The sequence below is a fragment of the Homalodisca vitripennis genome, chromosome 5 (assembly GCF_021130785.1).
Source record: "Homalodisca vitripennis isolate AUS2020 chromosome 5, UT_GWSS_2.1, whole genome shotgun sequence".
Classification (NCBI taxonomy): Eukaryota; Metazoa; Arthropoda; class Insecta; order Hemiptera; family Cicadellidae; genus Homalodisca; species Homalodisca vitripennis.
This window is the reverse complement of record NC_060211.1, coordinates 100,780,916-100,803,062: the sequence shown is the minus strand read 5'-3', so window position 1 is coordinate 100,803,062 and position 22,147 is coordinate 100,780,916. Positions and strand designations below refer to the sequence as shown.

Here is a 22,147-nt window from a genome sequence, read left to right as displayed (position 1 = left end):
CTTTTAAAATTACACATAGCATTTTTATTTCCCATTTTTTTACTCTGTGAAACAGCTGTAATTGGCAAACAATCAGCTGTTAATCCAGCACAGCTGAGGATTCCAGATTGTGTCATTATAAACAGTATGTTGTCAGTGTCAATAAACATTGTTTAAACTGCTGTAATTTTATTTACTAAACCAATAATAATTAAATATGGAATCTGAAATTGGCTGGAGGATGAAGAGTTTTTTAATGATCAGTTATTAGATAATCTGCAGACAATTGAAGAACAATACTACAGTAGTCAAGGTAAGCTGAAATAATAATGCATTTACCATTGTTCCATTATTTATTTGTACGCTATTCTATGTTTTTGTTTTTATTTAGCAGTAGATGCCGAACTAAAACTGTTATAACATAACAACTATAATAAATTATTTACCACAGAAATAGCAGAAGTTAGGTTAGAAAGCCTAATTGTGCAAATACTGCAGTCACACCAGTTAACCTTAAAACATTATTTTATTTTTAATGATTTCTTTATGATTTCATAAACCTTTTTTCCAAAACTATTTTTTTTACTATAGGCTGTGTCACAAGTTTAGGTCAGATAAATATTTTACATTATGCAAGTTTTTCGATCCATCATTTCAGGAGGTATTTCATTTCAGAACATCCATCAATAGGCCTACAGTTCCTCACACACACCACATAAATATTTTTAGAAGAGTATTGGCTGATTTATCATATAAATTTTTATTCTTTTAGGGACATCAAGCAATGGCGGTACTCCTAAACCCAGTATTCAAGACGCAGTGGAGATGATGCTCACACCATGATGCAGCAATCGATACATGTTTGATGCAAACAAGCGATGGAAAACGTAACTATGAACACCTTTTAATGGATTTGGACGAGGAGAACATGACTGAAGACCCTGATGACCCCGATTTTGTATTAAGCAGTGAAGATTCAGACTCCAGTGAGTACCACCAATCTGAAATTAAAGGTAGGCCCACTAGACCATTAAAAAATATTTCATCCATAAAAAAACCTTTGCAAGAAGTTCAAAACAAAATCATAGAAAATGTCACTGAAATACCATGTGGACAGTTTTGAAAAAACACCTCCAATACAAAATAAAGAGGATTTTAGACCGAATAATGATGTGCAAGTTCAATCTAAACCTAAGCGTACTAGACAAAAACGGAAAATAAGTGAAAACTGGGCTGACAACCAGAGAAAAATAAAACGCAACTCGGGACAAGAATATTTAACTCGTAAGGGGAAAAAGGTAGAAAAAAGAAGTATCAAGATGCCTTGCGATGTTCAAAAATGTTTATATAACTGCAAAACGTTTACTGAAGAAGACCGTAATAATATTTTTTCTGAGTTTTGGAAAATAGGAGATCTCAGGTTGCAAAGAGAGTATTTAATAAAAAGAATAATCGTTCAAGACGTCTTAGAACGAGAACTGAACAATCTAAACGTCACCACACAAATATTTACACACTAAAAAGGGTGAAATAGAATACCTGTGTATGTAAGAAGTTTTTCTTATCAACCCTAGATGTTAGTGAAAAAATGACTAGATCCAGTTTGTCAGTATAAAAGTTCCACTACTGGTATATTGAAAGATGAGGGAAGGGGAAAATCTTCTCTCCCACTAAATACTCTGAAGGATCATTGAATCTTATGTTACAACACATAAACTCCTTCCCAAGGGTACCTCCTCACTGGTGTAGAAAAGACACAAAGAAGGAGTACCTCGAAAGTATTTTGAATAAAGAAAGAATGTACGCCCTGTACATAGAATATTGTAAAGATAAAAATGCCAAACCTGTGTGCAAAACAACGTACAAAGAAGCCCTTATCAAACTAAATATAGGTTTTCATGTCCCGAAGAAAGACCAATGCTGGTGTTATGATTTTGAGACATGGTCCCCTTCTGAAAAAGATCTCCGGCAGGCAGAATACGATCTGCACATAAAGAGAAAAAAGCCGCAAATGAGGAAAAAGACAAAGACGCTAGAGAAGCTGTCTTAAACCCTACACACGTCAGCAAATTTTGATTTGGAAGCTGTATTGTACTGTCCCCTCAAATTTGCTAAACCAGTTTTTTACAAAAGGAAACTAGCATGTTACAATTTTACAGTGTACACTGTTGGAGCTAAGGAAGGGTTTTGTTTTTTGTGGGATGAGACAACAGGTAATAGAGGGTCAATAGAAGTAGCTTCCTGTTTGTTCAAATACATAGCAAGAATTGAACCTCCTGTCACAGAGTTGTGTTTTTTCAGACTGCTGTCCCGGCCAGAATCGTAATTCGATTGTTGTCGCAATGCTCAGATATGCGTTGAGCATTCATCCTTGCCTTAAAGTTATTAATCTCAAGTTTTTGGAGCCAGGACACACCCACATGGAGTGCGACTCCAAGCATGCCACGATTGAAGCAGCAAGCCAGTTGGCAACTGTACATATATTGCCCAAGAGAATGGCAGAATGTTATCAGACTTGCAAAAAAATGGTAAACCTTATGAGGTTAAAGTAATGCATCTTGAGGACTTTTTGGACTTTAAAGGATTGAAGATCCATGATTTTATTAACACAACAGTTGCAACTGATGGTTCAAAATTGAATTGGGGTAGTGTAAAATGTATCCATCTAGAGAAAGAAAAACCAGACACGCTTTATTTCAAAAACGAGTTTTGGGAAACTGATTAAATATTACTGGAATTAAATATTACACAGAAACCTGAAACAACATCAAGAGATGGAAAAAAAACCTGCGGAAGAAAATGAAAAGGAGTGAAAAGAACCAACCATTTAAATTGAGTCCAGCCTACACTAGAAAACTACCACTTACTGATGCAAAAATTAAGGACTTAAATGAGATGTGCAGATCAGGGGTGATTCCTATAACCTACCATACCTTCTATCAAGAATTACTCTCAATTAGTGATAGTTATCCTAACGGCAAAGAAAGAAAATCACCTAATTCAAGAAAAGAAAAAGAATCAAAAAGTGATGAAGAAGATGAACTTTCTTTGGCAGATATGAAGAGAAACTTTTTAAAGAAAAGGAAGGCAAAGAAGCAATAAAAGACTAGGTTTTTATTCTAACGAATTAATTTAAGATAGTTTTCTTGAAATTTCTATTAACTATAGCATTTAAAATGTTTATTACTATAATAAAGGACTTTTGTTGTGGAATTGGAAGTACTTTATTACACCTTAAGTTTCCATAAAGGCTAATTTATCATTCAAAGGCTCCTAACTTTTCATCATGGAAAAGGGGCGTATGAGCCACACTTTTTTTAAATAAATAAAAAAAAATTCTGTTGTCTAGGTAATGTTAATTTTGAAATAGGGGTTGTATTAAGGAATATCTAAACTTAAAAAATAAATTTTTTCAAATTTAAATTCTTATTTTGTGACGTGTTTCTAAGTTACTAAAACGTTTTTTGTCATTGTTGTAGAATTTCAGAAATGGCTCATACGCCCCTATTCCATGTTTACAATATTATTGTAAACATCATTACAAGCGAAATAACACCAAACAACGTATGATAAACTGAAATCTCCTGCCTTTTTGGGATGAAACATATTATTAATGTGGTCCACATGGTAGGGCGGAAATTAGCGGAGCTGACATCAGCCCTCAACGATTGTGAGTGTGAGAGTGCGTACGTGTGAGTCGATGACATATCAGTCCTTCAACCGCATCGTAATTTACAATGTTACAGTCAGTAAGGGAGTTAGGTTCACGGTGTTGTTACATATATGTTTAGAAATATAAATCATGGTGGAAGAAATCTTTCTGTTAAACCATAACCCATCTCTTAAAGGTCTTTCCACATATTTCAAATACCCTGAATCTTGAATACACTATATTAAAAAACGAAAAGGTCAATATAATCTATATCTCTCTCAATGAAATATGAGTTAATACATTTGGGACCACCAAACAATTCATTCATACGTCACTGCGTCTGGCTTTCTTACTTCCTGTGTCATTAACGCTTGATTGGGAGTAGGAGATGAGCGTCACGTAGTGTAGGCTACACTTGTCCTATCTCATTGCAACCAAAGTCAAACAAGTCATGATGAACAGATAAAGCACCTGTCGGCTTACTCTCTACACCCACTTAACCGATCGCATTCTGCCAGTATTCATTGGACACCATAACAAAGGTGAAACAAGTAAGTGTTAAGGTTATATGAAAACTTAATTTTACGTATTGTTGCTTATATTGAATTTAATTGGTCTTTGGTTTAAATAATCGCCAAACTTTTAATTGGCTGTTGTTAAGCTTTGTCATTTTCTTGTATATACTAATTATGTATTATTTGGAATAAAGTGATTTGATTTTATAATAAAATAGAAACAGACATTATGCCCTCAGAAAGCATATAAAACGAGTTTATTTTTGGTGTACAAAGCTATAAGAACAGCTTTGGATTAACAAAGATTCTGCATCCTGTTCCTGTTTATTGGCTCCTCAATTTGATTGGGTTGGCGAGTAGCGCCGTATATAGTTCAAATCAAACAATAAATCCAATAATAAAACTCGAAGAATCGGTAAATTGTTTATCATTCCCTGATCACAGGGAATCATAATAACGATCTTAACAGTATGATATTTTTAAAACGTCAAGCACTTTTATTTAATATTGTATGCAAAGTCAACAATTAATTGCAGATTAATAGATAAATAATGGCAAAGCTTAGGGTCCTCTTCTAATGATTATTTAACATACACACAAAATATGTGCTAGGTGTTTTGGATATCTTCCTTCTATCAAATGATAACATCTCAAGTATATATTACAAACAACTTTGGTTGGAGAGGGCACAGACAATGGGTCTACTAAACGTTTTTACTTAATTGTAAAAGTAATCTTTGAGCACAGGTTGCTTGGTTTGTTGAGATAAATATATCATTTTGTATGGTTTATGGTAAACTAATGGTAAAATTGTGGTGATTCGGAAGTCACCTTTAAGCCGTTGGTCCCCAGGTTAAGTGTTAGAGAGGGCTTCTTAGCCCTAACTTCGCCTGGTAAAATAAGACATTCTTTACTTTACTTTTTTTTTTAATAAAATTTAGAACAAATTGCAAGTTTTGTAATTTGTTTTTAATGTTGAGTTTATTTAAACTTTAGGTACCTAAAACAAATACTTTATGCATGGGAACATATTTAATTTTAATCTATATTTTACAAAATTAAAAACATACAGAAAATCATAAAATTGTAAACAATGATTTTGTAATATAATTTTATATTGTTTATTTTATGATACAATAGTTTTTTTATTGCAAATAGAGAAAATAATGACTTCTACAACTTATTAATAGTGGAGTGCCTGGAGCGTTCAAAACGATAAATCCGCGGATTAATATTACAGTGAATGAATTTATTTGGTAGATGTTGGATTTTAATCTTTAAACTATAAATTGTAATGTTAACTAAAAATGTTTTTGTGCATTCAATTGTTTCATTGTTTACACCAATTATTAAAAAAAAATTGACCATATAGTTTTGCTTTAAATAGTATTTTTTATGTATATGTGGACTTTCACCTAAATCGATACAGAGTAACTAAAGACAATTATAACTATATATATAATGGATGATAATTATAACTAAGTAAATTAAAGATATCAGTGTGTATCAAGCAAGGGCAGAAGGGTTCTTGAATAGGTGGGAAAACGTGGAGGAGAGAACAGAACAGCAGGTGCAATGTACAATAAAATTACTCACCTAGTTTAATTTTAAATAACACGAGCTCGTTTGTGCCGTTCTTCCCTCCCCTCCATGCTTTTCCACCTATTCAAGATTCCTTCTGCCTGTATATGTATATATTTAATAAAAAGAAGCAAATTATGCAGGGTGAAATAAAGGAAGAAAATTATGAATAAAATATATGTTTATATAAACATTTTAAAATTTCCTACACATTAAATACTTTCTTCAAATTTATTTATTTTTATAATAGGTGAAATATTGGAGCAACTATTTTTGCATTGTAAACATGCCACACTACAGTATAAGCTGCTTTCTGGGCATCTGCACGCAGCTCCACATCCCTTTTTAAAAAATAAAACGTTTAATAGATTATCCGGATCAGGTAAACGATTCATTGTTATTGGGATATACATGTTATTGGAATATTCCATCCTCAATTTTCAATAACTACGTTGTGTCCTAACTATATCTGGATTTGCAGGTACACTCTTTTTATGTGTTCAAATGCTGTATCAGATGTAGGAGATAATGATGACGAAAGAACACTTATATTTTTGGCAGTTGCTTTTACGAAAGAATTGAACCTGAACTTGTTCAAATCTTTAGTTTTTGTAGAAGCTGCATATAAACCCAAAATACATACTACATCTGCTTGAAATATTAGGATATATTGGATCTTTTTATTTCTCAACATTTCTGGCAAACTAATGTTTCCTTTACTGAAAAACGCAGATGTAATATCACAACCTGTGAATGCATGTAAACAAAAATATGTTCTTTACATTTTGGAATCGATTTTTGTAAACTTGTCTATTAAACTTTGTCTCAAGATGGTTTTAGAGAGTATATTTCACAATCTACATCCACTAATGTCGTTAATAACACCTAGACTGTCGATATCTTCTAAAACTGTGACAATTTTTTTTTATTCAAAAGTAGGCACTGTAGCCTATCTAACATTATATGTTGGCATTGTTTTCTACTTAGCACATAAAAATACTGTTGTTAGCTAATTTAATTCTCAATATTTATATCAAGCGACTTCCTTTTTTATTATTTAACAAAAATTTCTCTTCAGTGATTTTAATAGGCATATTTTTATCTAATTCAAATATCATTTATTTTTCAATGCGCAATGGTTTCTTTCGGCAGATTTAATACTGCATTTTTATACCCATCAAATACCAGGTAAGTATTACTATTATAATTATTCTTTAAACTTTTTCCATAATGCTCATATATCATTGTAAATATTTCATTCGTTTACCATTTACAGTGATATAGTAACATGCCTCTATCAATAATGTAATGAAGATATTTTAAACTTTTCCGGAAATAATTGGTGAAAAGTGGATTTTTTTACCTTTCGCAGGTCACCATCTTCAAATTGGGCAAGCGAATATAGTTCAAGTTCGATGTTGTTCTTTTAAATACGTTGAAACAGCAGCAATGGATAAAGAAGAATGACATTGCCATGAATTTTTATATTTATATTTTAATGTTATTAGAGGATTTATTTTATTTTTCTTTCATAATTTCAATTCATGTAGATTTGTCTCTTTATCTCCAATAATTCCAGTAGCTATATATATATATGCAATAGATATAATAACATATGTATTTGGAAAAGAAGTGTGTTTAAAGAAATCTACCAATATTTAAAAATCAGTAATACTATCTGGCTATAAATAACTCTCCTGATTGATTTATACACTGAACTTTCACTACCATCACTTTTAAAAAGACCTCCTTGACACTCGTTCTTTTCGTTCAGGTTTACTCAATAGTCTGATACTTGCAATGCCTGAAAACAAATTACCCAAATGTCTAGATGTTCTTGGGGGATATCCTTTCATCTCTATCCCCGGCATCTGTATTCCTCTTGGAATGCGTAGTCTTCTAGTAAGTTATATGTTACCTACTTGTAATAAAACATTTATTTTCAAGTTAAAAAAAAAATATATATAAATAAAAGTATATGTTAAAGTTTAAAATGTTGGATGTGTGTTTAATTTAACTTTATGAATATATTAAGTATAAACAAATGTAGCTAATTATAGTTACAGATTTCCCATTATTACATTTATATTTTGATTAAAACAAATCTATATCATCACTTATTTTGGAAAAGCCAACTCGCCATCAGGTGACTCAAATAAATATTATTTGTTTTATAAATAATATTAATATACCATATTGTGTAAGTAAAAAGATTTGAAAATAGCTTAGCCAGTATGAATTATCTTGGTGGACATGTAGTATATATATATATTTTTTTTTTTTAATTTTTTTTTACATTTCAACGGACATCTCCATTTTTACAGTTTTGAACAATAATTAAACAATGAAAGTAAACAACTACAGTGACAAATAGAGCAATAACGATTAATAAACTATTTAAGTGACGAAACGGATATAAACTATGAATGACAATAACGTAATTAATAATTAGTGTACCGTGATTTGAACTATGGAAAACAACGAACAATAACAACAATAAATTAGCACGAAATAATGAGAATAAAACCATGAATAAACAAGAATAGACAAGAATTAACAAGACACAATATATAAATAACAGCAATGAGAGACGTACAGGTAAAGTATGAGAACGAGTGTCTTCCCTCATTGTTCAACTACTAGGCAGATAACTCATGCAGACCGGCAATCCTCCTCTTGAGCACTGGTATACTGTCCACAAAAAAGTCAACGATGTCGGCGACGCTATTACCAGAACTCTGAAGTCGGTACATCGTATTGTTTGCTGCGTGGTTGGTGCGAAGTTGCTGCCTAGCGAACAGGTCTCTGGAGCGAGTGGCTGAAGGGGTCCTGAAGAGGATCTGGCTCAGCATATCGGGACAGTCGATCTTGCCATTAAGGATCTTTGACAGAAGTACAACGTCAGCGGAGAATCTGCGATCCGCAAGAGTCAGGAGTCCCAAATCACGAGACACTTCCCCGATGGGAACCTGACGATAGAGAAGACCACTCCTGACACCCACCATTCGAATAAATCTTCTTTGAATAGTCTCTAGTTCATCTATGAGAAACTTCTGGTGGGGGTTCCACACTGGAGAGCCATATTCAAGGATTTGGCGTACCAAAGCACAATACAAAGTTTTTAAAGCCGTATTCACACACACACACACACACACACACACACACACACACACACACACACACACACACACACACACATCGAAAAGAGTGGAATGCAGTTTTCTATGTGGTCATATTCATTGTTTATAAATTTTCTTGTTTTTATTTATTTATATAACATGTTTTTTGTTACAGCAATATATCAAAATATGGAAGGTGAAATATTCCAAGAGGTGAAAGAAGAAAACTTTGCAAAAGTTCTTGAAGTGCTGAAACAAGATTGGCCTAAACATTTCATGGTGAGTATGTTACATGTACAATCTTTCAGATTCAGATTCAGATTCAGAGCTGTTCAGATTCAAGAAGAGAGCTGTATTAATATTTTAAACTAGCCCATGGCTTCACACACTATTTTGTACTGAAAAACAGGTACATTTTGGTCATATTTCTTTTAAATGACATTCCAAACACTCCTCAGTTATGTGATAATCACTGAAAAATATTCTTATCTTCTGATCCATTTGAGATTTAAGTTTATAGCGCAGTGTTTTGGAACCAAAGTCGTAGAGTGAAACAATTTCTATAAGTACCACAAATAACTTAAATTTCTCTTCAATATTTCATGGTAAACAATTTCAGTAATGATTGAGCTATTTTAGACCAGTGTAAAGGGATCCAAAAGTCAAAATTCTTTGACTTTTAAGTCATAAATTAAGTTAACACTTTCATGATGTAATAAATTGTGGGGCTCTATATTCTTATGAAACGGAAGTTGATTTTGCGTTGATGGCCCTATCAAGAATATATACACGCATAAAGATCTGAGGAGCCTAGTCAAATAAATAGTCTATACCTATGGTGATTGTACTTTTTCCAGTTTAAGGTATTTCTGATGTCATAGTTGAGTTTGTCTGAAAGGCATACATACATCAGTCAAAAACAATTAAGATGTGTTTTATTACAGTCTTTAAATCTGTAATGAAAGTTAGATGGTAACTTTGTCTTTGATATCTGTATTACATTAATGATCAAACACTGCATATAATATTTTCTAAAATTTACAGATAAAAGTATATTTGTTCTAAAACCACCTACTTTATTATGTGGATAATCTCTGTGCTCATCAGTAATTATTAAGAAGTTAAAATAAGAAGTGATGTTACTTTTAGGCTTAATCTATGCTTTCAATCAATTAATATAAAACAAGTAATATCGTTCTTAACTTAATTCAATATAAGATTGTGTTGTCAAATTATGTTTATGATTTCAAAAATACACTTATTTCCTGCTAATTCAGCCAAAAAGAGTTTTAAAGACAGTGAGATGTAACCTGGAGGATTTTTTAAAATAGGAATAGGCGTGTACATTAGCTTGAGAGTGTAAGAATATTCATGTCGAATTTCAATAAAATCAGAAGTTTTTACGTGATTAAGTAACACATGTGAACACAAAGACAGGCATCATTAGATTTTTATATAACTAGAAGTTACCCACACACTTTTGTGTTGAAAAACAGAGGCACCATGGGCACACTCTTTATAAATAACATTCTGAACACTTCTAGTTCGAGTGAATTATATTCCCAATGCCAGTCTTCAGTTTACCTTGTTGCCACAATAAAGAAAATATATCACAAAGTGTATATTTATGGCCATTGTAATTTACTCCGGTCTTAGTATTTTTTGTGCCATAGTTGAGTTTGCTTTGTTGCTCTGATCAAGAAGATAGCAAGTCTGAGAAGCCTACTTCTGTCAGAAGACAACTAAGATAGGTTTTATAACAGTCTTTAAACTTATAGTAAAAGTTAGATAGTAACTTTGTCTTTGATATCGCATTACAGTACTGATCAAGCAGACTAATATTTGCTCAAACGTACAGTTAAAAGTATACATATTTTTAATTTTCTTACTCTTTGGTCAGTAATGTTTACGGAAAAAGGTAAAATAAGAATAGTTGTTATTATCAAGCTTATTCTACACGTTCATCAAGATTATAAATGCAAACAAATGTATAACAATAGTTAAATAATTAAACATATGGCTGTGCTGTCATAAAACAATGTTTACACAGAACAGCTGATTGCATTAAACAGGCTCTTTTAATTAAAAAGAATATTGTTTGCTGTAATGTACTTTTTATGGAATTTTTGTAACTTTAAAGACCAGTGGAGCTCCTAAGAATGTCCATGTAAAATATCCATATAATCGGTCCATTTAATTTCATGTGGTTTCCTAAAACACACACGATCACATTGACACACACCATAGACAAATTTTTATACAGCATGTCTGATGAGACCCAACACTCCCTCCTCCCCTATTAAATTTCTTATGAATAGAGATAAAGTAATTTTCTTTGGGCCATGTTTAGATGACCAACTGAAGAGTGTTTTTATATATAAACATAACTCTGCTTGTATAACTTTATAATAATATTACAATAAAAATTAAATACATTAAGAATTACTTGTATTTTTAAGAATATTAGGCTAAGTATAAAAATGCAGTAAAAATACAAATAACTCAGTATAACTTTCTAACGTTTTTTTTGTTTGAATGAATCATATGATAGAATGTCACTTGGTTGGTGAATAATCATATTTTTGTGCGAGCAATATAGTCAGATAGAATAATAATTAATCCTGAGATGTAATTGTTTCAGTTGTATCAGACTATTAAAGTTTTTGAGGAGTACAAGAAGGCTGGTACAGAATGGAAACACAATCTTTATGTGTATGGGGACTTGGAAACAGGCGTTTATTTACAACGAATCTCTGCAGAGGTAATAACCTGGGATTTGAGAACCAGTTTGCATTGTATAAGGACATAACCTGGTTTTTCATGTAATAGGTAGAGGGATTTTTTCTAAGAAAGAAATCGATCATCAGCTGCACTAATTTTAGTGGAGGTCAAAATGGGAGGGTGTCAAAAGGTTAAAAATATTAAACAATAACTTTCACTCACATCATATTTTTTTCTAGCTGGGTACATTTAAAATGACCATTAGACATATAAATAATAATTATAACATTGTCAGACAACTAAATAAAGAGATTAAGAGTTGCCACTTTCAGAATCTGTTTATGGTTAGCTGGTGTTGATTTATTTACATGTCTAATGGTTGGAACAAATTTACTTTCATTTTATACTTTTAACCCTCTTCATACCGGTACCCTACCGTTACGACCTAAACCACAACTAGCGCAGCTGACGATCAACTTTTTTTAGGGGAGATCACTGTATCGATCTCAAGAGAAACCATATAACTTTGGCAAATTGGCTCTCAAATCCTGGAATATATGTTTAAAGATTTAATTTTGAACACCTGGTCATATTAATCATAACATTTCTTGACTGCCAACTTGATCACAGCCACTAATGAAAACAGATCTATAAATGAATCTACCACTTAAATTCCATATTTAATTTCAAATTTTTTAAACTAGAGGGTCATAGGTTTTATGCTGTACTTGTAAGTGTAAGCTATTTAAACCCAAATAATACTCTTTAAAACCTAATAAAGCTAAGGGATAAGTTGTAATTAATGTAATAATACAGATTAATTATGATAAGAAGGTATATCTTTATGTAGCCACAATAACTAACATTACCAACACATGGTAAATAAATTACAATGTCAGATGAGATGATAAGGGAGAAAAGGTCTTGTATCTGCCAATTTGCAAAAACTACAATTTGAATCTCTGTCATTATGTAGAAGTTAGACAAACAAATTTTAAAAATTGTACAAGCATAATAAATATTAAAAGTTAATATCATCATTATCGTATATTTGAATGGATCGAACGAGAATAAAATCATTAGTACTATTATTAAATAGTAAATAAAAAATTAGTAAATATTTCAAATCCATCAAAAACTGTGCAACCTTATTAAAAATAGTGTATTTTATAAATGCAACAGGACTGTGCTCATGTGAAGTATTATTTTGTTTTTTAGTATCCAAACAGAAATATAAATTTGCTTTATGTCTACACTACAAACCCTGATCTGACCGAGTTGAAGAAAGGTTTAATGGAGACAACAATAATTCCATGGCACACACATGAATATATGTTTGAAATGACACCAAATAGTGAGCTCGATGTGATACAAGAAGTCCTTACAACCAAGAATGTAACATGTGATGCCAGAACAAACACATTGTTTATATATCCTCCCGAAAAGGATTTACAAATGAAGTAAGTCTGTTTGTTTTCTTGAAATAACTTTAAAATTTAATTGTATATTTAGGCAAATAAATTGTCTGTACTAGCTTATTTAGTTGATCACAAAACTACGGTATACTGTCTTACTATAAATAATATAACATACTGATATGAGCTTGATAGTGCAGCACATTGGTTTTAGTGAGAGTTTGGAGTAATTTTCATGAATTAGAATTTTCAGAAAGAACGTGCTAAATAAGAAACATTTCTTGCAAAAAAGCACTTAAGTGCTTTAAGTTCGTGGTAAAATAAGCACCAGAAGTGTCTCTTGTTCATTTGATAAGATGGTGAGAAGTGGGCTAATCAATATAGATAACATAACATTGTGAAGCTAATATATTTAATCCCTACAACACAGCTTTTGAGTATGATTGTGCATGCAGTGTTATCATTTTAACACATTAACTGCAGTAGACACAGCTTACTTCTAGCTCAGCTATCTTGAAGTCGGTGCATGATTAGCATCACAGTGAAGGTGTAACAACTTATTCTATAGTTCTTTGTTTAAAGTTTGTTATTGATGATATAATGATGATATGAAAGAGTAATAGGATTTAACACATTTGCCATTGTTATATGTTACAAAAAAGTATAACACTTGAAATATACCGTCTTCTTCAAGTGTGAAAGACCCTAATGCATTAATAAAAACTAAAATATTGGTTGATGGACTGACACTTAAAGATATAAATAATACCAGGTAGGCAAATGGCATGAAGTCCAGACTGTACAGAATGCATCCAAGCACTGTCACTGCACAGGGGCCAAGAGCAAAAACAAACACACTATACCTGAACCAATGAAGTTGGAACACTGATGAGGAAATTCCTGTTGGCATTTCTTGTGATATCATAGTGTATCATCTGAAAAAAAGATAATAGGAAAGCGATGATCAGGACAGGGAGGGGTAAAGGGCAGCCGCTTCCACCCTTATTTTTTGGTCCTTGATTACCAAAAATTGTCGTATGAATTTTGTTGGTTTAGGCTTGTTTGATTGTTAAAATCTCTTTAGGATTCCTAGTTAATTTTTTAAATATTGGTAGTCAAAATGAACTAACCTCATAACTTCATTAGAAGGTTAACTTAGCAGTCGATTTGCTAATTTTATTTATGAAGCCATAATCAGTTTGTATTTGAAATAATTCTCTCCTCTGTGTATTACGTTGGCATTATCACATTTCATGTAATGATTATCAGACAAGTAGTGTTAAGCAGTTTTAGACATATTCACTAGACTTTTTTTGGTATTTTCTTTATGTTCTTTAATTCTCATATTTAGTGGTCTTTTTGTGTTGGGTATGTTACAAGAACATGTTATACTGTAAATACAATTTTTGAGTCCTATGTGCCATTTTTTGGTTTGATCTTAAAAAACTTTGCCTAAGAGTGTTTTGTGTTTTAAAAGCAGTTCTAATATTGCATTTCCTGCCTAATCTTCCAATTTTCTCTGATAATCCCGGCAAAATAAGAAATAGACATATATTTCTTCTCTGAGGACATCCATTTTCATAAGATCCGGTTCTAAGTTTTCGATTTCTTCTTTTAACCCATTTGTCTGAGCACAAGCAAATCTATCAAACAGATTTTTCATGGTTGGATTGAAAATTTAGATATTGACCTGTGTGTGTTTTCTTACTATAAATTATTGTCATAAGTTCACTCCTATCTCTTATTACACACACATCCAGAAAAAGGAGTTTGTTTTGAACTTCATGGTTAGCCGAATGGAGTGAGAAATGCTATTTGTGTGGGACAAAAAATCGTTTAGTTTGGTGTCTCCATGAGGGAAGATAACAAAGGTGTCATCCACGGGCCTCCACCAGATCCTCGGTTTAATTGAGTTGAAACCAGGGCATTTTGCTTATATTTTTCCATAAAGATATGGGTGATAGAGAAGACCCCATTTCCATCCCTCAACTTGATATAGTCAATTTCCACCCTCTAATTTAAAATGGTTGCATTGAGTGCATAATTCTAACAGTTCCATGATTATGTGGAGTTTGGTTCTCTCTGTTAGTGTTTGATCTTCTTTAAATCGAAATTCATTAATTTTGAGTGTTTCTGGAACTGGTACATAGGTGAACAGACTTTCTGTCAAAGCTAACTAGTCTATTGGTTTCTGCCAGCTTTAAAATTACTGACTTCTCAATGACGTCTTTAGAGTTTTTAATGAGTCATTTAGCCCTGCAACAAGTGGTGTAATTTATCTTTATTCTTTAATGTGTCTAGTACAACAGTAGTGTTTCCTATGCCAGAGATTTTGACTATACCATCTTTCTCACCTGATCGATACAGACCTGAGTTCGTCTTTATTAAGATTGAGTTTTGAGGGAGGAATTTCTCTCAGTAAGGGACTGGCCTCACGTAGAAATTGGTCATACTATTCCTCAGATAACTACAAAACAGTCAACTCGATATTACAGATTTATGGTTTGTGGAAAAGTGTAACCATTTGGATAAAACAGCAGTTTGTCTATTCTACTGCTAGATACAAGCCATAGTTTTAAGGCCTGGGACACACACTCCCCGGTTACCGGGATACCGACCACCGGGTTGCCGGTAAACGGTTTATTGTGTGCTGGCCACACAGTCCCCGGCGATAAACATCAAATTGTCTCTCAGTTAACCTTTGAGTGTTGGTCGGTAACAAATCATGCTATCCAAAGTGAAGTTAGTTTGTTGTTTAGAGGATCTAAATGAATTACCAAAACAACGAAATAGGGTACATTGGGGTTTATCCATTCAATGTAGATGCTAAAGCTGAAAAAAGATTTAGAAAATTTTACGAGAGTATTCGGAATTATAAGTTTTTCGGCTTCTACAGGATGTCAATAAAATCTTTTGACGAACTGTTAGTGTTATTGAGGCGACACATAGCAAGAAAAAATACAAACAAAAGATTATCAGTAAGTGCAGAAGAAACGACACCACTGACACACAGACTTGACTGGAATCGGGGCCCGGCGGCCGGCACTGTGTGAGCACGCACGACAGATTATCAAGTGTTTTTTGTATTGCCAACCCGGTTTTCACCGGCTGCAGGGCTCCCGGTCACCGGTAGCATGCTTGCCGGTCTGGACCGGCACGCTTTGTGCCGCACAGCACAGCACCGGCATTGTGTGTGCGCTCTTCAACAAAGTATATGTTCTCATCAATCCCGGCCGGGATGCCGATCACCGGCATCCCGGTAACCGGGACTGTGTGTCCCTAGCCTTACACACTGACTGCGGTGGATACATCTTACCACTAATCCGGCTGTCTGTCTATGCATTTTTCAAGAGTATGGCCCCAATTCATAACATATTATACAAATTGTCAAGGATAATCTACAAGTAAATGGCAAGTATGTTGTTGAAGCCATTTAGATCAAAGGGGGTGGAGCCCAGAGTCAAAACCATTTTGGATGAATTTTAACCAATATTTGATGTTAACTAAGGAAAGCTTAAAAGCAGCTTTGAGCCCAGGGGGCAGAGTCCCAGAGCCAAACACTTTTCAAATCAAATCAAATCTTTAATTGCTCGTCACAATTACACATTGTATGGCAAACGTCAGAATTAATTATGGATGCTCTACAAATAAATGCCAAGGTCAAGTTTGTGTTGGCACCAATAAAGGGGGTGGGCCCCCAGGGTCAAAATACCATGGACATCCTATGAATCTGTGAAATATGACACAAACTGTCTTGCACGTTTTATGAAACACATTTTAACTAAACATTTACGTATAAGATACTCAAAGAATCTGAGCTATTCAAGAATGTTATGTTTGCAGCATTAGTTTGGAATGGCTAACATAGTGTTTTTGGTATCAAAATCAAAGTATCCTTATTCATAGAATGCACATGAGTGCATTAAATACATTTTTATAATTAAAGCAGTGTAGGTTTTCATAACATTGCCATTGTAATAAATTCTTGAATTAATAACATTATAGTTTATTAACTTTGGTTTAAACTTAATTATTTTAGAAATTTGACTCCAGAATATGAAATTTGTGTGTGAAATAATTAAATTGTGCTTCCTCTCCTAGAGATGAGAATATCTTTCACAATGATTTTTAAAACTAGATTTACGAGTCTTGATATTCATATATTACACATTCTAAACTGTAAAGGCTTTGTACTGTTAACATGTTTTGTTCAGCAAAAAAGATTTTTAACTGACTCTTAATTCTTTCTTAAGTTTTAAAAACATTCACAGTGCTTTTGTTCAATATAAAATAGTATTTGTGACCACTGTATTTACTTGTTAGCACTTTACATATTTTGTGTTTTATGTAATTGTTGGTTTAAAACTCTTAAATATTAGGTTATATGTCTACAAAGTACTAATCACTGACATTTCACTATCTCTAGCCCACTGCCAGAAGATGTCTATGTAGACAAGCTAGATGTGTCCCATGCAGCGGAAGTGAACAGAAATTGGCCTCACAGACATACGGGCTCAGAGCTGATGCTTACAGAACATATACTGAGGAACTTCGGAATAGGTAATTCTTATTGATAGCTGTAGAACATAAAAAAGTAAATATTTATATTTAAATAATCTCTATACATTTTATGACAATCCATAGTTAACAATATCAAGAAGAAATACTGACCATAACAGTTAAATAAGTGTACATTTTTTGGATAAAATAAAACCATCTGTCATTGTGTCACAAAAATATTTTATTATATATTTATTATTTATTTTATTATATTTATTATTACGACAGTAGTATTATTTAACTTTTACTATAGATAGAAGTTATGAATTCACACATTTACTTTATTTTGGATACGCAAAATTCGTTTCCTCTGACGTTTGACAACATATTTACAGTAACTGAAGGAACAAAAAAATCGAAAGGATCGGACACTAAACCATTTGCTCTCCATTTGAGGAAACAAACAAGCCAGTGACCATTGAAAATAGAATCACTAAACAGTGAATGAAACCAGACACAAAGTAACATTTTTATTGCAGCAAACAATCAAGGGGACAGTGGGTCCGTTTTACACAGAAAAGACAGATTGTACATTAGTGATTAGGTATATAAAAATGTATATAATTATTTCTAGACTAAACCAAGAAAACAGATGGATACAGCAAACGGAGATTGGAAAATAAAGACTGACTTAATTCCTCCACATTGGTCTTAAATATTTCAACTGAAATCATTAATCTATTCTATTAAATATCATGGAATGTTGCATAGAAATTCAAAATATTTCAATGGTACCTATAAAATTTGTTCCACTTTACATGATCAGAACTTCAAAAAACAGCTCTTTTAAATTTAAAGTCCAATTGTTCGAAAATGTATCAGAAGATTGAAATGAAATGAAAAATGTCTTTATTTAATACAACGTAAAACATATTCAATTGGCGAGGTTAGGACTATTAAGTCCTCTCTTACACCTAACCATAAATTAATAAATTATACTATTACTGTAAAACAAGAACCACAATACAGTTAGAAGATTGGAATATCTTCTAGTGATTATTAATTATTACAGAGTCCTTGGTATGTCATTTAAATAGGATATGCCTATGTTTACCAGTTCGGAAAATTTTGTGCAATGCCACTTAATGTTCATCAAGGAAAGAATGGGTTTCAGATAATTACAATACGGTCGTGATAAGAAGGTTATTTGATTTTATAATTATATCAACAACTGAAATTGGTTAAAATATATATAATTTTTTCTTTTGAATGTATGTTTGCTGCAATCTTGAACTCTTTAATGGCGTAGATTGATTTATCCCAAGCTAGTGAGTGGCATAGTCATCATTTTAAGGTCTTGGAGTCATAATTTTTAGTCTTGTGGAAGCGTGTTGAATAGTCTAGCTCCAGTATAGGAAGGTTTCTTGGAGAAAAGTGTAGTTCTATACATCAGTAAGGTGGAGTCATTGCAATGTTGCATGTGATAGTCATGGATAGTCCTCATTCTAAACAGGTTTCCTTGTGAAACAGCCTGAGTGATGACTTCGATGACCACTTCTGATACATAACAGAGTGTTCTTTAGCTATTGAAGTACTGCTATGTATTATATAGGGTTACACTTCCAGCCCCAGTAATGTCTAAGTTACTCTACATTAAATTTAAATATCCTGGATATCTGCAATTTTGGAATTCCTGGATGAAGTTTCTCAATGATACTCATTTATTACTGGTAAACAGTGCCGCATTTCCCTATAGGCCCACTAGGCCCAGGCCTAGGGCGCAAAATTTTAGGGGGCGCATAAATTTTAAAGTACACAAAAAAAAAGTTGCGGCGGCGGGTGGTGTTTGGCGCTCGGCGGGGCGGGTGGCCAAGGTCAACTAGGTCCGGGGTGTGACGTTGACTCATTCATTGGTCCCATTGCTTTTATTTATTCAAAACACTCCTATATATATATATATATATATATATATATATATATATATATATTGTAATTATCTTTCATCAAAATTACGTAATTAAGAAATTTATTGGATTTCTACGTCAGTGTAATCAGAGTCCTCTGGGGGGGGGGGGGGGGGGCGCTCTTTGGTCTGTAGGCCTAGGGGCGCCGAATTTGTAAATGCGGCCCTGCTGGTAAAGATAACATACATTGTCACATTGAAAACACAACATTGTACACTTCAATGTTAAGAGCAATGCAATCCTCCAGTTTGTCCAGATCTTTAAAAGAAGCAATACATTAAATAAATAAAAAATCAATTCAAACAAATCAATTAATTAAAAAACTAATTACAACACAGATTAAATAATTGCCTAAGATCAACAATAATTGTTTTAGTTCATGATTAATAAAAAAAAAAAAAACTCATCCACTTCATAAAATGGGTGTTCCAAAAGGAAAAAGCCAATTTGTCTTTTGAAAATACCAAATGGCAGTGATCTTAATCTATTTGGCAGTGCATTCCATAATTTTGGTCCAAGAGATAATGTTGCTATTGAATATTGTTTGGAAGTAAGTTTTTTGGTTACAATATTTTTTTACAGCTGTGGATGGTTTGATGTTTGTTATTTGTGTTTTCTGTAACCTACCCAGGGCCTTTGACTATGTAAATTATGAAGTAATGTTAGAAAAACTTATAACTTTTTTATAGTATTGGAGTTGCCATGAAATGGTTGGAGTCCATTTTGAAGAACTGTTACCAGAAGCTTGTCATGGACAATAATGTGTGGAGAAATAATTATGGAAGGTTCAACTCCGGAGTTCCGCAGGGATCTATTCTGGGACCTCTTCTCTTCCCAACTTACAGAAATAATCACCTAGAACTCACATCCAAAGTCAAAATCCTGGTGTATGCTGACAATACTTCCATAGTTGCTTTTTGCAAAAAACATAATAGCTCTTTCTCAAACATTACTCTAAAGTACTCAAGAACTTAACCCCTGTTTTGACACAAACAGTTTTAAAACTCAACCCTTCTGAGACTCAGTTCATAAATTTTCATTTAAACCAAAAAAATTTTCTTGGATTGGTTGTCAATGATATTCTTTCATGGTGTCAACACATTGCTGCCCTACTCACATTAAGCAAATCCTTCTACTCCATTATAACTTTGTCTCATGTAGTTGACCATCAGGTTCTAAGACAAGTATATTTTGTTTAATTCAATTCTCTAATATCATATGGTCTGATGTTCTGGGGCAACTCTAGTGAATCTTTCAGAGTATTTCTACTGCAGAAAAGGATAGTCATGATTCTAGCTGATGCAGGCTTTAGAGAACGTTGCAGACAATTTTTCACTTTAGAAATAGTGTATTCTTATCCTGCATTGTGTACACTTTGTAAGATGTAACTGACCGATTTTTACAGCAGGAATCAGGAGCATTTATTTCCATTTTACTAGAAACTCTTCTCTACTACAATACCCAGTTCAGAAAATTAGCTTCTTTGCAAAACTTACTTATTCTATTCTTAGACTAGTTTTATAGTTATATTGACAATGCACCTGTTTATTTGTAAATGTATGTTGTGCACATGGGGCTGATGGGTGTTCACAGTGTTCTTTTGCTAGTCAAGTACTGCCCTAGTTGTATTTTACTATACAACAAATGTAAATATCCAAACTATGAATCTTCATGTGTGTTAACATAATCTCTGAGTGTGTTAACAGTGTTCTTTAGTAAGTCAAGCACTGTTATATAAATAATGTTCTTTAGTCTAGTACTGCTAAATAATGAAGTGCTATGAAGAAGACTGGGGTTCAATACTTTATGAAATAACTGTGTTAACTTTTTTAGGTCTGTTTAGAAGAAGCGATAAGAAATTACTGAGTTCTGCACTTAGCAAACACACAGGAGGATTGTTTGTGATGTACACAGAACCTGAGTTCCGGGGCAAAGGTTACGCTGTTATTGTGGTCCAACACATGATACAAGAGTGCAGGAAACGTGGCAGGTTACCCTTCTGTACTGTGCTACTAAACAACAAGGCTTCTCAAAATATGTTTATAAAAGCTGGCTTTGAGCCATATACTCTAGCTGAGTACATTTATCCATCAAACTACTTTTGTTGAAATTAGCAATACTGTGTATAGTATTGAAAATGAATTTGTGAGAAAACATTTTAAATTTGTAGCTTCTTATTCGAATGACTATTGCAACTGAACAACATTTGTAAATAAATTCACGTATCTCAGCTAAGTTTGTTAGCCAGCTCAGTACGCAATTTCATTCCAATATGTTGACCATTTAAACTTTAACCCTGGACAAGCTTGGACTTCTCAAGGTTACCTGACCGACCACATTGTTACAATGCCTGGAATGCGTCTCTGATACCACCAGTCAGACATCGAACTGCCCTTCATGACAAGAAACCTTAAACAATGGGAGCACGACTTTACAATCAGCTCCCAGCTTCCTTCAAACAACTGACTGGAAAGGCAATGAAGAGAAACTCGATTTGTAGTTATTGGAACATCCTATCTACACTGTTCAAGAATTTACTGAAGAGATCAGCCAGACTTTACATTAAAACTCCATCAATTTACTATGTATCATATGTATATTCTGATCTATAACTGTTCTCAATGTTCATGTTAATAAAGAGATTCTGATTCTGAAAAGCTTATAACATTTCCTAAACTTTTTGTAATTTTTTATATATAAA

At 33.0% G+C, this 22,147-nt stretch overlaps 1 protein-coding gene across 2 annotated transcripts; it reads left to right on the top strand.

The window, feature by feature from the left end:
* The first annotated feature begins 3,975 nt into the window (after positions 1–3,975).
* LOC124362560 (glycine N-acyltransferase-like protein 2) lies at positions 3,976–22,103 on the top strand. 2 transcript variants are annotated; one of them, XM_046817178.1, is made up of 6 exons: positions 3,976–4,173; positions 9,022–9,125; positions 11,488–11,607; positions 12,786–13,027; positions 17,409–17,542; positions 21,280–22,103. In XM_046817178.1, exons 2-6 carry the CDS (start codon positions 9,036–9,038, stop codon positions 21,552–21,554), a joined length of 861 nt encoding a protein of 286 aa, XP_046673134.1. In that variant the 5' UTR covers positions 3,976–4,173; positions 9,022–9,035; the 3' UTR covers positions 21,555–22,103. The 2 variants fall into 2 exon arrangements, with proteins under 2 accessions (XP_046673134.1, XP_046673133.1); XM_046817177.1 differs by having other exon boundaries at positions 3,980–4,182.
* Positions 22,104–22,147: the final 44 nt, after the last annotated feature.

What these genes read in the sequence shown, in the direction of transcription:
- LOC124362560 (XM_046817178.1), top strand. Translation starts at nt 9,036, where the DNA reads ATGGAAGGTGAAATATTCCAAGAGGTGAAAGAAGAAAACTTTGCAAAA. An exon ending in ATTGGCCTAAACATTTCATG is followed by an intron (nt 9,126 to 11,487) that starts GTGAGTATGTTA and finishes TAATTGTTTCAG; the next exon opens with TTGTATCAGACTATTAAAGT. An exon ending in TACAACGAATCTCTGCAGAG is followed by an intron (nt 11,608 to 12,785) that starts GTAATAACCTGG and finishes TTTGTTTTTTAG; the next exon opens with TATCCAAACAGAAATATAAA.